Source organism: Dermacentor albipictus, chromosome 3 (genome assembly GCF_038994185.2).
Source record: "Dermacentor albipictus isolate Rhodes 1998 colony chromosome 3, USDA_Dalb.pri_finalv2, whole genome shotgun sequence".
NCBI lineage: Eukaryota > Metazoa > Arthropoda > Arachnida > Ixodida > Ixodidae > Dermacentor > Dermacentor albipictus.
Window position 1 is genome coordinate 184081528 of NC_091823.1, and position 17555 is coordinate 184099082.

The following is a 17555-nucleotide window of genomic DNA, read 5'->3' on the forward strand; positions in this document are numbered from 1 at the left end:
ATTTTATATCAGTAAGATATGTAGCTTGAGCGTTACTAAAACGTCCTTACGATTGTATAAGTCAAAGAAAAAAATGCGTTGAAAGTTCTTATCTTAGCGCGCTTGATACTTGAATGTCCTTATTGCACAGACACTGATTTATAGTGAGGTTCGCTACAGCGCAACACAAGAAGAGGGCGAAAGAAGGTATAAAACGACCACATGGCGATGGTGGTCATTTATACTTTTTTTTGTCTTCGTCTTGTGTTTCGCTGTAGAAAGCCTTACTATGAATCCCAACCAACTAGCCCAACTTGCCGTCTTGGCGAAGACACTGAATAAGGGTATATATGTATGTGCCTGTCTTCTATAAAAATAAAGGAGTCTGCGTGGCTTTCGTTGTCCACTCTTGTGTGCTCTGTGTCGTTTTTTAGTGCCTTGATAATATGCATAATGAATTTGTTGAAGCTTATTGGGCCTTCCTAATTTTCATGTATAAGGATTAGTAGTATAGCCCCGCTGGCTTGCGTTACTTTATTGCCGGTGTCAGGCGCCCCTACAAGCCTCAAAAATGCAGTGGACTGGAGGAGACCATTCAACTTGTGACCTTCATAATCATCATCATCAGCCTATTTTATGTCAACTGCTGGACGAGCTCCTACCCCTACCACCTCCAGATACCCCTGTCCTGCGCGAACCGATTCCATCTTGCGCCTGCGAATTTCCTAATTTCATCACCCCACTTAAATTTATGCAGTCCACGACTATGATTGCCTTCTCTTGGCACCCATTCTGTACCTCCAATAGTCAATAATTTATCTATCCTACGAATTACATGGCCTGCCGACCTAAATTTCTTTGTCTTACCATCATTTAGAAGATGGGCTATTCCCGTTTGCTCTCCGCTCCACACGGCTCTCTTCCTCTCTCTAAGCGTTAGGCTTAACATTCTTCGTTCCATCACTCTTTGCGCCGTCCTTAACTTGCTCTCGAGGCTAGTTTCGGCCCCATATGTTAGCACCGGCAGAATGCATTGATTGCATGCCTTTGTTTTCAACGACAGTGGTAAACTTCCAGTCAGTATCTGGCGGTCTGCCGTATGCATATATTGACGTAGGTAAACAAACGCCTTCACAGACCAAAGGCTGATTGGCGATTGAGCATCATCTTTGTCTTGTGCATAGTAATATTTAAATCAACTCATGTTTATTTTTTTTTCGAAACATTTGGAAGGAGGCCCGAACGAAAGGTGGAAGCTCGTCCACTTGACGAGGCTTTGTGCCTCCTTTCACAAGGCACAGCGAAGTGTGACAAATAGACAAGCAAGCAACAGAATCGACCAAAACAAGATTGCACATGTGTACAATAGCACAGGCGTACAAATGAGAAGAAATATAATCTGATCAACATATAAGTAAATTTTAAATTTCTTTTGAGCATATTATTTTGCCTGTATAAAAAAATGTGCGTAGTGTTGCTCTTCTACTATGTTCTGTCGTTAGGGTCTGTGTAGATAATTTATTAACATAGGAAGAGAACAGGGAAGCATTTGCTCCCCATGGGATTTTCTAGGAAATGATATTTGCCAAGGCTTCGTGCTATGAGTGTGATATACCGTCATCCGATTTGTGAGACCCGCAAGGAAAGCTAATAAATTTCCAGGATTGTTGACGCTTTGTTTATATCTTATCGCCAGGTGATATGAGTAAATACTGCGAGTAGAAACTAAATTAAAACGACGAAAAAGCGATTTCGTATGAGCGTCGTAATCTGCATTGAATATATGTCGAAGAGCTTTCTTTTGCAGTACGAGTATGCGATTTAAGTGCGTTGTTACGGTTTTCCCCCAGACAAGGACACAGTAATGAAAATGAGAAAGGAAAAGATCACTGTAAGTTTTTAGTTTAACCTCATGCGATAAAAAGAATCAAAACTTTGCTAAAATACCAATAGACATTGCAATACGGATGATAACGTGATTGATATGCAGATTCCAGGACATGTTTTTATGAAAATAGACACCAAGAGCTTTAACGGAGGCAACAACTTCTACAATGTCATTACCGATGAGAATATTACCTTCTAGCACAGCACGTGATTGTTTGGGTGAAAAGAGAACTGCCTTTCTTTTGTTAACGCTTATCTCCAATGAACTTAACTTGCTCCAGGATTGCAATTTGTCAAGGCAATTGTGTGTATCGAGGAGAAGTGGGCTAGGTGACAGCAGTACCGGCAAGATGCTCACCCGAATATTTTTCTTCGCGCAGCTTCTCGGTTGCCTGGCTGTTCCCGTTGAGTGGTGTGCTGCTCCCTTTGGCTGCAACATTTCTTCGTGTCCAGCTGGCCTCCGCTCTCAAGGTCGGCACGTGCAGTGCACTGACTAGTACACTGACTGGGCCAGGGCTATCACCACCTTGTGTGATAGCCCTGGCCCGTTCATCGGCGTATCTGGCGACCCCCTGCACGCCTATGCCTACGCCTCGCTGGATCAGCGGCTATCAGCGGTCTCCGCGCTGCCATTACGTCATCTACCGAGGATATAAAAGCGTTGCCCCCAACGCCCTTCTTCAGTGGGCTAGGTGACAGCAGTACCGGCAAGATGCGCACCCGAATATTTTTTCTTCGCGCATGTATGTTACCGCAAAGGCGCTCATTGTATTAGATCCGACGATAGGTTTCTACTGCTGTTCCTATGCCCACATGATGTTGTTTCCTGTTCTTGAGAAATGATGTATTGCTTGAATCGCCTTCTGATGAGCGGTGACATGGAATTGAACCCTGGCCCTCCAAATAAAAATCCTGGTCGTCACCCTTCCCCCAAAGCTCAAATGGCTTCGAGTAGCCTTACGAGAACGTCACACGCTGACGCTACGGCCGTTGATGCTAATGACGCTATGATTGCCAAAATGCTATCTGAACTGTTAGAGGGGCAGAAGCGATTAGCTCGTGATATAGCCGACATAAAGTCATTCCAGAAAACTGTCGACGAGCGTTTTGAACGTCTCGATTCTCGTGTGACTGCGCTTGAGTCTTCACCACCGGAAAAGCACGATGTCTTACGTGCTCAACTTGATTCCTTGACTGTTGCTGTGGCGCAGCTGAGTAAGAAAAATGACCTCGAAAATAGATCTCATCGCAATAACTCAATCTTGTATGGCATCCCAGAAGACGCAAATGAAGATGGGGACGACTTATTAAACAAGGTGTCAAACGTCATCTTAGAGACATTTTCGATCCAATGTCCAAGAATCGAACGTTGTCATAGGCTTGATAGGGTACGCGAGGACTGTCCACGTCCTGTTATTCTGAGAATTTTGGACTACTCCGAGAAAATAACCATACTAAAGAACGTACACAAATTTAAAGACAAGGACTACCATGCAACCGAAGACTTCTCCTTTAAAATACGTGAACTCCGCAAAAAACTTTGGGAAGCGTCCAAGGTACATCGCAACAATGGCTCTGAGGTGAAGCTTCGCTTTAATTACATTCTCATTGATAAATCTCGGTACGTCTGGAACACCGATAAGGATGCCCTTGAGAAAGAACATAGGCAGTCCCTCAAATGCACTGCCCGACATTCTACTACGCCTTCTGTTTGACGTCCTAAGCACGGGCTTGAAAAGCTCTCGATTATGAATATTAACGCCAGAAGCATTACAAACAAATTTCCTGACTTCCTGTCTCTTGTGTCTTCGCATTCCCCACATATCGTGGGCATTACGGAAACGTGGCTTCACAATGGCGTCCATGATTCTGAATTCACTCCCCCAGGCTACGTGGCGATACGAGCGGATCGACAGGATAGCAAAGGCGGAGGGGTCGCTCTTATTGTTGTATATCCTCCATTCTGGAGCCAGGGTCCCCCTCCCCAGCGGCGCCAGACAGTTGATAAACCCCGCGCTGCGGGCCACCGACGAAGTGGCAAGGAGAACTTCTTCTCAGAGGCGCCGGACACTTGATACCCCTCGAACTACGTGCCTTACTGGCGGGCGCGACGTATACAAACGAACCGGCGGTGCGGTGCTTCGCTGGTGCGTTCCAAGTGTGGAGGTGGTGGTGATAACTTTATTGCACACAGGGGAGTTGCGGACACGCGGGTCCTTGGGCCCCCGCACGGCCCCACTGCACTCAGGCGTTCATGTCCCGGAGGCTCATGACGCTGCCAGCCCGGCCTGTGGCGATGGCTTTTGGCACGTACGTGGTGCAAGAATGCTTGTGTGGCATTGTATATTATGACTTTCTCCTTCTCACTACTCTCTCCCATTTCCCATACCTTCTGGTGAAAAATAAAGCAGTCTTCTTGATGCGCTCGAAGCGAAAGGACGTCTGTCGTTTTTCCTTAAGTTCAAAGTGCTCCGTCTCTTATTCCACAACATTTTTGGTGCCGAAACCCGGGAATAGGGACTTCAAAAGATGGACTTCGACAGAGTCAAGCGAAAAAGGGCCGTGGCGCGATCATCTACAACCAAGCTGATCAATGAAGTATCCACCATGGACGACAGCGCATCAATCGGTGAGCTGGAAGAAAAGCTAAATCTTCTTACTCTTAAAGAGGACTCACTGAAAGAGCTAGATCGGGAGATAGAAAAAGGCGTTGAAGATGAAGCTTTCGAAGAGGAAATTGCATGCTCCGAAATGTACAGAGAAAAGATCAGCGTGGCGAAAACAAAGGTACAACGCATGCTACGCTACTTAAGCTGCACAAATGTTTCATTAGATCGCACACTTAACTCCTCAGATCAAAGAGAATCTAGCGCAAACGATTCACAGATACGCCCCACCGTAAAGCTGCCAAAGCTCGAAATCAACAAATTCAACGGAGAGCTTCGAGAGTGGCAAGGGTTCTGGAGTCAGTTTGAGTCGGCTATCAACGCTAACCAGAATCTCTCAAACGTAGACAAATTCAAGTACCTCAACAGCTACTTGACAGGAAAGGCGGCGGCTGCGGTAGCAGGACTTGACTTGTCGGAGGGCAACTACGATGTCGCTCTCCCGCTATTAAAGGAGAGGTTCGGCAGAAAGGAAGTTATTATAGAAGATCACATGTCACGGCTGCTTAACATCAAGCCAGTGCGTGACTCACGGAATCTCGGTCAACTGCGCAGCCTCGTCGACGAAGTAGAGACAGGTGTACGCAGCCTCACTTCTTTAGGCGTGAGTGTTGGCACTTACGGAACTTTGTTACTGACCGTAATAAAGAAAGCGGTGGTGCCTGCCGACCTTCGTCTGGAATACCAAAGAAAAAGCGAGGCTACGAACGAGGGAAGTGAGATGGAGGAGTTCCTGCGTTTTTTGAGAAAAGAGGTCGCGACGCGGGAGATCATACAGCGGGCCGAAGCTCCGAGAGACAGCAGTGCCGAATTCGTAAAGGAAAGGCGCAACAGCAACACTAAAGCGGCGAACATGCCTACTGCAGCGGCACTGCACACCACGATCAAGGACAGCACAGGATGTCTATTTTGTAATTCGAACGGCCATGAGACCGGCAACTGCAACGCAAAGATGTCTGTGGCGGGTAAGAGAGAAGTTCTCAAGCGTGACAATCGATGCTTCCGGTGTACAACAAAAGGGCACGAGGCAAGAGAATGCCGTAAAGCTAAGTGGCTCAGGTGTGCGCATTGCAAGGGCAGACATTTAACTACAATGTGCGACCCTGACTTTAGGAGACGCCGCAACACCGATGAAAGGGATGCATCTTCGTCACCGGTGATTGAGCAAGCCACGGTGTTGAAGTCCTCATTAGGCACGGGAGATGACTTGATGTGCACAGGAGAGCAGCAGTTTCTCCTACAGACAGCGCGAGCTTGGACAGAGGGTCCACATGAACGCACAGTTGTCAAGCTTCTCTTGGACGGTGGCAGTCAGCGAACCTTCGTACATCGCAACCTATCCGAAAAGCTGCAGTTAGAAGTGCTGGGAGAAGAGGAACTTAAAATATTTGCCTTTGGTGAGAAATCAGCCATGACACGCACAAAAACGCGTCGAGTGGAGCTATGGCTCAGAAGCCAGTACGACGGAAAAGGGGTGCGAGTGGAAGCGCTGGAGGTTCCTTGCATCTGTGCAGATATCATGGCTGCTCCATCAAATTCTGTTCTACTTCAACTTTCAAAATTTCACTTCCAAGTCGCAGACGCCTCGCAGGGCGGCGAAAGTGAAAATATTGACCTTTTGATTGGCGCTGATCATTACTGGGAAATTGTGACGGGATCCACTAAGCGTCTCAGCTCCAAATTGATGGCAGTGGAGACTGTATTAGGATGGACAGTCCAGGGCCAGGTCGGCACAAGGAAGTCAACAGGAGTCTGCTCCTCAGCTGCTGGCGTGATGCGGATAGGAGTGAGTGAACAAATTTACAAGGAAATATCAGCACAGCTAAAGTCTTTCTGGGAGCTCGAGCACATCGGTATCAAGGAACATGAGCCAGTTCGTCACGAGGACGCTGTCCTTCAGCACTATAAAGAAACCGTCAACTTTGGGAATGGCCGTTATAAGGTGTCGTTCCCTTGGAATTCGATGGTTTACGAGCTTGGCGACAACTACGAGTGCGCAGCAAGGCGTCTTAAAGCACAGACAAAGCGCCTCTTGGGAGGAGATTCGTTGATTAGGGAATACGACGCCTGCATAAGAGACTACATAGAAAAGGGCTATGCAGAGCCAGCCAGCAAGGATTACGGCACGTCGGAAGGTCCGGTGTACTATATGCCACATCAAGCCGTTGTTCGTCGCGAAAGCCAGACGACAAAACTGAGGGTAGTATTCGATGCATCATCAAGTGTCAAAAATCGCCTCTCACTGAACAATGTTTTGGAAAGTGGCCCAAACCTAAACCCAGAGCTCATTGATCTGCTGATCAATTTCCGCACTTACAACATTGCCATCGTTGCGGATATTGAAAAGGCCTTTCTCCAAATATCACTATCAGAGGGCGATCGGAACGCTGTGCAGTTTCTCTGGTACGCTATGACGCCAAAGAAAGGGGAAGAGCTTCCAGCTGTGGTGACCTATCGCATGACTCGCGTGCCGTTCGGTGTCACGTCGAGCCCATTTCTCTTGGCTGCAACGTTGCAACATCATCTTGAGGGCCTGCCGGAACGGTATGCTGAAACTGCTGGTATTCTGCGCAAGCATCTTTACGTGGACGACCTTGTAACTGGTGTTGACAGCCTTGACAAGGGTAAAGTCTTGTGCCAGGAATCCAAAGATATATTGTCTCAAGCAGGGATGCGGCTACACAAGTGGATGTCGAATGACCGCGATCTCGTCAACTTCTTGGAGAATAGCAATGTGGAGAGAAGGAACGCTGATGCTGGACATGCTGCAGCTACAAAGGTATTGGGAGTGGGTTGGAATGCTCAGACTGACCACTTTGAATACAACCTAACTTCACTCATCGACTTCCTCTCCGCAAGAGCTGACAACAAGAGATTTGTGCTGCAGGTCTCGGCAAGAATTTTCGACCCCTTTGGATTTATTGCTCCCACAACATTATGCGTAAAGGTAATGTTCCAGAAGTTGCGAGAGTTGGGAATTGGTTGGGACGATCCCTTGCCCGAAACATTGCAGCCTGATCAGTGGGACTGCTGGTGTAGGGAGCTTCCATGCATCGAAGGAGTGTCTATTCCAAGACTGATAGCGGCAGACTTTAGAAACGATGATACGGAGAAAGTGGTGCATGTTTTCTGTGACGCAAGCCCGAAGGCCTATGGTGCTGTCGCATATATCGTGACCAAGTCTCCGTTCGGACTAACAAATGTCAGCTTGGTCATGGCTAAATCAAGAGTGGCCCCTTTGAAACGCCTCTCGCTACCCCGATTGGAGCTGATGGGAGCCCTTATTGGCGCGCGACTATGCCACTACGTTGCCGAGGCCTTGGATCTGAAGAACGTTGCTACCATCCTCTGGACTGACTCTACAGTAGCAATGTACTGGATCAAGGGAAACGCTGCCAGATGGAAGCCCTTCGTGGCAAATCGAGTCTCAGAGTTGCAGGCGCTGACAGATCCCAGGGATTGGAGACACTGCCCAAGCTCAGACAACCCCGCTGACCTAATCACCTGCGGCATTCTCCCATCGGCCCTGCGGGAAAGCGAACTGTGGTGGAAAGGACCCCGTTGGCTTCAGGAGGATGACACGTGTTGGCCAACGATAAGTGAGCCGAGCTCGAAGGTTGGGGAGTGCCAAATGGAAGAGCGAAAGGTGACGGTGATGCCCATAGTATCATCGTCATCCATGGCAATTTTCCATGTTGAGAATTATAGTTCATTCAGCAGAGTCGTGCGAGTAACCGCGTGGATCCGCCGCTTTGTCGACAACTGCCACAACAAAGAAGGAAGGACGACCGGCCCATTACGAGCTGAGGAAGTAATCAGCGCCGAAAGATACTGGTTGGCTAAAGCTCAAGAAGATGCGTTCAGCGACGACATTTCAAACCTGAAGAATCAAAGACCGCTGCACAAGAGCTCTCCTGTTTTGCCTTTCAACCCGTACTTCGACAAAGAGGGCCTCATGCGAGTTGGTGGACGCTTGCAATTCAGTGATAACAACGAAGAGACTAAGCATCCCATCGTTCTCCCTGGCAAGCACCCCCTCACGTCACTGCTCATACGGAAGGAACATTTGAGAATGCTGCACGCGGGCGTACGCGATACTCTAGCACAGCTGCGAGAATCGTATTGGATTATTCGAGGACGTCAGGCCGCAAAGAAAATTATCAAGCAGTGCCTCGTCTGTCACAAGCAAAGTTGCCCTCCCGCTACGGAACCAGTAGCACCACTTCCAGCTGACAGAGTGACAAAGGGAAACCCGTTCGACATCGTTGGCATCGATTTTGCAGGGCCCTTGATTTGTCAACAGTCACGCGACAGCAAAAAATGCTACATCGCTATTTTCACCTGTGCTGTGACACGTGCCGTCCACCTTGAGCTCGTCAGCGACCTGTCAGCTACGGCCTTCCTCTTGGCTTTTAAACGCTTTGTGGCACGCCGTGGAATTTGCTCGACGGTGTATTCGGACAACGCGCTCACATTCAAGCGTGCAGCCAGGGATCTAAAGGCAATGTTCAGGCTGTTGCAAGTCGAGGAATTGCAGTCATACTTCGCCGGAAACCAGATCAGATGGAAGTTTATTGTTGAACGGGCAGCTTGGTGGGGTGGATTCTGGGAGCGGATGGTGCGATCTGTGAAAGTAGCATTGCGAAAGGTGTTAGGTCGGAGCAGCTTGAGTTTCGAAGAGCTGACCTCCGTTCTTTATGAGGTGGAGGCCGTGATCAACTCACGCCCTTTGACTTTCATATATGATGATGCTCAAGAGCCAGAACCACTGTCACCGGCTCGTTTCCTTGTCGGAAGGAAGTTGACGACCCTTCCTCCACACCTGCTGCCGGACGAAATTCCTGGCGGTGGCATGCATCTCTCACGACGCTGGAAGTACCGGACCGCCATGGCCGACAGTTTCTGGAGACGGTGGCGGAAAGAGTACTTATTGGAGCTCAGATCGGCACATATGTGCCGACCAACGACATCGAGTGATCTGAAGAAAGGCGCATTTTTGCTCCTGAGGGAAGACCGCTTGAAACGCCACATGTGGAAGACCGCCAGAATTAAGGAAACATTTAAGGGTAGAGACGGCAGGGTGCGGTCCTGCAAACTGGTATTGAGTGGTGGAACTGAGGTGAAGCGACCGATACAGCTGCTGTATCCCTTGGAGATATTAGAGCAATGAGCTCAATAATAGTTCGCTCATCCGGGGGAGGTTGTTGTATATCCTCCATTCTGGAGCCAGGGTCCCCCTCCCCAGCGGCGCCAGACAGTTGATAAACCCCGCGCTGCGGGCCACCGACGAAGTGGCAAGGAGAACTTCTTCTCAGAGGCGCCGGACACTTGATACCCCTCGAACTACGTGCCTTACTGGCGGGCGCGACGTATACAAACGAACCGGCGGTGCGGTGCTTCGCTGGTGCGTTCCAAGTGTGGAGGTGGTGGTGATAACTTTATTGCACACAGGGGAGTTGCGGACACGCGGGTCCTTGGGCCCCCGCACGGCCCCACTGCACTCAGGCGTTCATGTCCCGGAGGCTCATGACGCTGCCAGCCCGGCCTGTGGCGATGGCTTTTGGCACGTACGTGGTGCAAGAATGCTTGTGTGGCATTGTATATTATGACTTTCTCCTTCTCACTACTCTCTCCCATTTCCCATACCTTCTGGTGAAAAATAAAGCAGTCTTCTTGATGCGCTCGAAGCGAAAGGACGTCTGTCGTTTTTCCTTAAGTTCAAAGTGCTCGGTCTCCTATTCCACAACACTTATCGTTCGATCTGACATTAAGTTCTCCGTTATGAAGGCGCCAGCAGAAATTGAATCTGTCTGGAGCAAAATTTTTCTTAATGAACAATCCATTGTAATCGGCATTCTTTATCGACCGCCAGGTTCATTGTCGATGTATTGCGCATCCTTATTGATTATTTGAACATACAAACATTCAAACTGTCTAATCTTATTTTGATGGGCGATTTCAATGCGCCTGGTATCAATTGGCCATCATTTACGTTTTCTGGTCGGGATACATGCATCTGTCAAGAATTGCTGAACATTTCCTTGTTCTTTGATCTAAAGCAAATTGTTAATGAAGCAACAAGAGGTGACTCGTTGCTTGACTCGGTCTTTCTTTGTTCAACTCTTTATCAATGTGGTTTTGAATGTGACATTGTTGATGGAATTTCGGACCACAAGGCTGTGGTAGTTACTATTAACTGTCCTGTTTTCGCGCCGCTGTCGACTTTTACTACATTTCCTGATGTCGCTCGCGCTGACGATGTTGCTATCACCGATTTTCTTGCTTCTTCTTTCGATGCATTTCACACGATTAGTCACATGGGTGACATCAACGAACTAGTCAGCAAATTTGAAAGTATTGTCAGTGACTGCATGCAACGTTTTGTTCCGCTAAAAACGAAAAAAAAAGAACCTCAAAGTATCCTGGATGACACGTGATATCCTTCACGTATCACGCTGCGTTGGATGCCTCAGGCGCGTGAAGCGTTTATCAGACCCTGATAGTGCTTTCAGGTTTCGTAGGGCAAAGGAAGAACTGCGAGTACTTACGAAATCGGCAAAAGATCGTTTCTTCAATGTCCAGTTAGGAAATCTTCTAAAAACTAGTCCTCGCAAATTTTGGCGCTCTGTCTTGCCAACAGCGTCTACATCGGCATCTATAATCGTCAATGATGAAACAACTAATGATCCGTTAATAATAGCTGATGCTTTTAATGCCTACTTTAAATCTGTCTTTTCATCAGATACCCACGAAGTTCCATACTTTGACCCTTCTAAAGTGACAACTCCGATTACTGATATCATGATTAATGAGCATTGTGTACTGAACCTAATACTAAAGTTAGACACTAAACAATAAACCGGTCGTGATGGTATACCTAATTCTTTTCTCGTTCGTTATTCATTGTGGTCTGCTCGCTACCTAACCATCATCTTTCAAATGTCCCTCAATACCGGCATCGTTCCATCCTCATGGAAGCTGGCCAAAGTACATCCATTATTCAAATCTGGTAATAAGCAGCTCTTATCTAATTATAGATCTATTTCATTAGCATCATATTCATGTAAGATGCTGGAGCACATAATTCACAAACATATAGTGGAATTTTTGGAATCTAATAACATGCTTTCTAACTTTCAGCATGGTTTTAGGAAAGGTTTCAGCACCTTAACACAACTAGCAGAATTCTCACACGACATCCTCTGTGCCCTTGATATCGGTACCCAGATCGATGCTATATTTATAGATTTTTCCAAGGCTTTCGATACTGTACTGCATTCTAATCTCTTAATAAAGCTTAACATGACCTTGAAAAATTCTCACTTGGTTAGTTGGATTGCCAGTTTCCTTTCTCATCGGTCACAATACGTATGTTATAATTCAACTAATTCTTCTTCTGTTGACGTGTCATCTGGTGAACCCCAAGGGTCGGTTCTTGGTCCTTTACTATTTCTTCTATACATTAATGACTTACCTCGAAACGTCACTTCACACATACGGCTTTATGCGGACGACTGTGTTTTGTATCGCGTGATTAACACACCTGAAGATCATCTTGAACTAAATTCTTCATTTGTCAGCTTCTGTACCTGGTGCAACACTTGGCAAATGAAAATTAATTTTACTAAAACTGTGATAATGTCATTTTCTAATAGTGCCTCTCCTTCATTGACCAATTACACTTTCAACGACTTATCCTTGCACAGGGCCTCAGAATACAAGTATCTTGGCGTCATATTTACCACTAACATGTCCTGGTCACAACACATTAATTTCATTTGCACTAAAGCACTCCGGAAGCTCGGGTATTTGAGGCGCAATTTTAACAATTCTCCAAAGGAAACTAAGTTACTAATGTATAAAACTTTAATTCGCCCAATCGTAGATTATGCTTTTCCTGTCTGGAACCCTCATAAGCAGTGCGACATTAACTCCATTGAGAGCATACAACGAAAATTTATTAGGTTCATATATCGTCGCTATGATCACTATTTTTCACCCTCTCGTGCCTTAACTTCTTTAAACCTAACCCCTTTATCCATACGCCATCACATTGAGTCATTGAAGTTTCTGCATGGCATCGTCAATTTTTCTTATCGTGTCTCACATCCCATATATATTCCTTCAGACATTCCTCGGTCAAGTAGGAGTCACCATAACCTTAATATTGAGCCTTACTTTGCTCGACCTAATAAATTTAAATACAGTTTTTTTCCACGTACTATTGAATTCTGGAACTTAATTCCCGGAACAATTAGGTCACTGCCATTAAACGATTTCCTGTTAAAAGTTAACCACACCTGATTTTATGTATTTTCTTGTTGTTACAGTGTATTTACTCATTCTCGTTTTTGTACTGATTCTCAGTGTTGCTGCTATTTTGAGTTTCATTTGTGTCATCTGCCTTATTTCTTGTGAATTTTTAATGTTATTGTTTGCTTGGTTTTTTGTATGACTTTTTTGTGTCTAACCCACTCCTGCGATAGCCCCATATAGGGGCTGCAGAATGTACAAATAAAATAAATAAAGTGTCGCAGTGTTAGTGTTTCGGAACAGTAGTGTCGTGTCATCCGCGTAAATAACAATGATCGGTATCGCGCTTATTTTGATTATGTCGTTAACGTAAAAGTTAATAGAAGGGACGAAGGAAGCTCCCTAGGGGAACACCAGCATTCACGGCTTGTTTACGAAATCTTAGGTAAAAGCTTAGAAGTACTATCATGCATTATTTTTCTAATGCTTTTGCCAACACAATGGGGCGATGATAGTTAGAAAACTGGTTTTCATCACCTCCTTTGTGAATAACAATTACCTCAGAGCACTGCATCCGTTTGCGAGGATTGCCATTAGTAATCACTCGGTTATAAATATGTGTGAGTGGTGCTGCAATTGAATCAATTGTGTACTAAAGGTTTTAATTGTATGTTATCCACATCGCAGACAATGCTATTCGTACGCAAGTTAAATGTCGTTATAACCTCATTCACACTCGTAGGGTTCAGATATATACTATTTTTATTTCTCTGGATTTGATTAATAGCCTCAGGACAGTGCGATTGACAAAAAATAATTGAAAACTTCATCCAATTTGGTGTCCTTCAAAACCAGACCATTTACGCTTTTCTCTAGAGCACTTTGAGCCACAGGTGAACAATTCCATTATTCATTAATCCTTTCCCAGAGTACATCTGCCTTTGCATTACATTCCAAATTAAAAAAAGGTAAATAAGTATTCCCTTTTCGCATTACCAAGGAAGGCGTTTTTATTCTTTCTATGCTGTCTAAGTTGTTCCCAGTCATCAGTGTTTCTTGTGGACAAGAATTTCCTTATGATATGTATTTCTCTCTTATCAGTTTAAAGCAGAAGTTTGAAATACAAGGTATCCGCTATAGGCTGGATTGTTTTATAGTAATTAAAGGAAAAGACTCATGGTAGTCTTCATGAAACCGACATAACAATGGAACGTAACATACGCTCCATCAACTGTATCCGCGTGGTATATAGTGCCCCAATCTATCCTTTTTAGCTTCGAGCAAAATGTTTCAAGCGTGATTCGATTAATGTTTTGAACTTTAAGATTATCTGAAAGCTGCATACCAGTTATGAGGTGCGGCGACCCATAAGCAGGAATATAGATAAGTGATCGCAAATATAGGAGGTGAGAACAACACCTATATTATCATGCAGTGCTAAGTTGGTAATGAATAGTTCGATGAATAGCCGAAAGCGGACATGCAGGAGCCCGAATGGCGAGACTAAAAATGAAATAGACGTTATACCCTGCGCTAACTCTGGCATCATACAAGATGTGGACGTGCTCGGCAAGGTGCGCTGCAGTGACCATAGGATGGTAAGAACTCGAATTAGCCTAGACTTGAGGAGGGAACGGAAGAAACTGGTTCATAAACAGCTGATGAATGAGTTGGCGGTAAGCGGGAAAATAGAGGAATAGCGGATCAACCTACAGAACAGGTATTCGGCTTTAACTCACGAAGAGGACCTTAGTGTTGAAGTAATGAACGACAATCTTATGGGCATCATTAAGGAGTGTGCAATAGAGGTCGGTGGTAACTCCATTAGACAGGTTACCAGTAGGTTATCGCAGGAGACGAAAAATCTGATGAAAAACGCCTCTAATCCTACAGCTATAATAGAACTGGCGGAAATTTCGAAGTTAATCAATAAGCGTAAGACAGGTGACCTAAGGAAGTAAAATATGGATAGAATTGAACATGCTCTCAGGAACGGAGGAAGCTTAAAAGCAGTGAAGAAGAAACTAGGAATAGGCAACAATCAGATGTATGCGTTAAGAGACAAAGCCGGCATTATCATTACTAATATAGATGAGGTAGTTAATGTGGCTGAGGATTTTTATAGAGATTTCAACAGTACCAGTGGTACCCACGACGATAATGGAAGAGAGAATAGTCTAGGGGAATTTGAAATCCCACAAGTAACGCCGGAAGAAGTAAAGAAAGCGTTGGGAGATATGCAAAGGGTGAAGGCAGCTGGGGAGGATCAGGTAACAGCAGATTTCTTGAAGGATAGTGGGCGGATTGTTCTAGAAAAACTGGCCACCCTGTATACGCAATTCATAGTGACCTGGAGCGTAAACAACGAGACGCTAAAGACTTGACAAATTATAGACCGATCAGCTTACTGTCCGTTGCCTGCAAAGTATTTACTAAGGTAATCGCAGAAAGAATCAGGAACACCTTGGACCTCTGTCAACCAAAGGACCAGGCAGGTTTCCGTAAATTCTGCTCAACAATAGACCATTTTCACACTATCAATCAACTGATAGAGAAATGTGCGGAATACAACCAACACTTATATATAGCTTGCATTGATTACGACAAGGCGTTTGATTAAATCGAAACCTCAGCAGTCATGGAGGCATTACGGAATCAGGGTGTAGACGAGCCGTATGTAAAAATACAGAAAGATATCTATAGCGGACCCACAGGCACCGTAGTCCTCCATAAAGAAAGCAATGAAATACCAATAAATAAAGGCATCAGTTAGGGAGATACGATCTTTCCATTGATATTCACAGCGTCTTTACAGGAGGTATTCAGAGGCCTGGATTGCGAAGAATTGGGGATAAGAGTTGATGGAAAATACGTTAGTAACTTGTGATTCGCTGATGATATTGCCTTGCTTAGTAACTCAGGGGACCAATTTCAATGCGTGCTCAGTGACCTGGAGGGGCAAAGCAGAAGGGTGGGTCCAAAAATTAATCTGCTGAAAACTAAAGCAATGATTAACAGTTTCGGCAGAGAACAGCAGTTTACAATAGGCAGCAAGGCACTAAAAGGGGTAAAGGAATACGTCTACTTAGGGCAGGTTGTGACCGCGGATCCGGATCATGAGACTGAAATAATCAGAAGAATAAGAATGGGCTGGGGTGTGTTTGGCAGGCATTCTCAGATGATGAACAGCAGGTTGTCATTATCCCTCAAGAGAAAAGTGTATAACAGCTGTGTCTTACCAGTACTCACGTACGGAGCAGAAAACTGGAGGCTTACGAAAAGGGTTCTACTTAAATTGAGGACGACTCAACGAGCTATGGAAAGAAGAATGATGGGTGTAACTTTAAGGCATACGAAAAGAGTAGATTCGGTGAGGAAACAAACGGGAGTTACTGACATCTTCTTTGAAATCAAGAAAAATAAATGGGCATGGGCAAGACAGGTAATGAGGAGCGCAGGTAACCGATGGCCATTAACGGTTACCGACTGGATTCCAAGAGAAGGGAAGCGTAGCAGGGCGCAGCAGAAAATTAGGTGGGCGGATGAGATTAAGAAGTTTGCAGAAACAACATGGCCGCAATTAGCACATGACTGGGTAGTTGGAAAAGTCTGGGAGAGGCCTTTGCCCGGCAGTGGGCGTAACGAAGCTGATGATGATGATGAGTTCGATTAATCTGCTTGTGGCCGATGTAATGCGTGCTGCACTTTTAATCGAGTAGTGAAAACTATTCGAACCTAAAAGCGTCTAGAATTTGTGCCACGGGATGGATGTGTGCAACATATTATTTTTAATACCTCGGCCAAGGATAAGTGTCAGTTTATTTTGAAATACATACATAAACAGATCTCCAAGGTAGGCGAAAGAATTGAGTAAACTTCCATCAGGCGGGCGGTACATGACAGCAAACATAATTATTTATTTATTCACGTTACCCCTAAAGCCCTCCAGGAGAAGGTATTACAGAGGGATGGGGGGCGATACATCTTTTATTAACGCGACACATTTTAGTAATAAGCGCAATAAAACATAATTAAGGCATAACACAAGAAGGTACAACTGCAAAACAAAAAAAAACAGCAAATTTTACACATTTCCGTCACAGCGAAGAAACTCTTGGAATTTCATGATGCCAGTTTCTGTGGCGATGGCTGGTGGTAATTTATTCCATTCGATGATAGCGCGGGGAATGAATGAATTGGCATAAGACGAGAAGTGAAACATTACACGTTTAATTTTGAAGGAATGATCACGGCCCGGAGAGATGGCATTAGGTGACCGAAACAAGTCACTTCGATGGGAGGAGTGGTGATAAAGCTTATGGAAAAGTGTTAAACGAGCAAGTTTGCGGCGATATGAGAAATCTGCCAGTTCGGCACGTTTTTTTTAAAGCAGTAACACTTGTGAAGCGTGAGTAGTCTGGAAATATGAAGCGAACAGCGCGGTTTTGCAGGGATTTGATGGTATTGATAACCTAGGCTTGCACAGGGTCCCAGATGGCCGCAGCATATTCGATTTTAGGGCGTATTAGAGTTATTACAGACGAAGATGCGTTGAGCGCATGCAACGACGCCAAGGCAACGACGGTAGCACATAGAGAAGGTCAAAGCAGTCGCAGGACACAGTGGTCCACGGCTGGATTCCATTTCGGGATTATCTGGAAGGCGAAAACGTAGACGTGCGCTCAATTCTGCCCTCTTTCCTGTCATCTCACTGCCGCCAAGTGACTGCTTGCAACGACGACTACGGCTTTGGTAGTCTCAGTTGGCTCT

The 17555-nt window shown here is 45.5% G+C and overlaps 2 protein-coding genes across 6 annotated transcripts in view; one reads left to right on the forward strand and one right to left on the reverse strand.

Annotated features, from left to right (window-relative positions):
* Positions 1 to 2771, forward strand: part of LOC135920828 (uncharacterized) — an 85940-nt gene extending 83169 nt beyond the window's left edge. For both annotated transcript variants that reach the window (XR_011512978.1, XM_070536306.1), the window contains one exon: positions 2247 to 2771. Coding sequence is in view for 1 of the 2 variants with exons in the window: in XM_070536306.1 (XP_070392407.1) it covers positions 2247 to 2363 (117 nt within the window). In the remaining variant the exon portion in view is untranslated. The remainder of the gene's footprint in view (positions 1 to 2246) is intronic.
* Positions 1 to 17555, reverse strand: part of LOC135920826 (very long chain fatty acid elongase 7-like) — a 397384-nt gene that overhangs the window by 230016 nt on the left and 149813 nt on the right. The window lies entirely within an intron of this gene.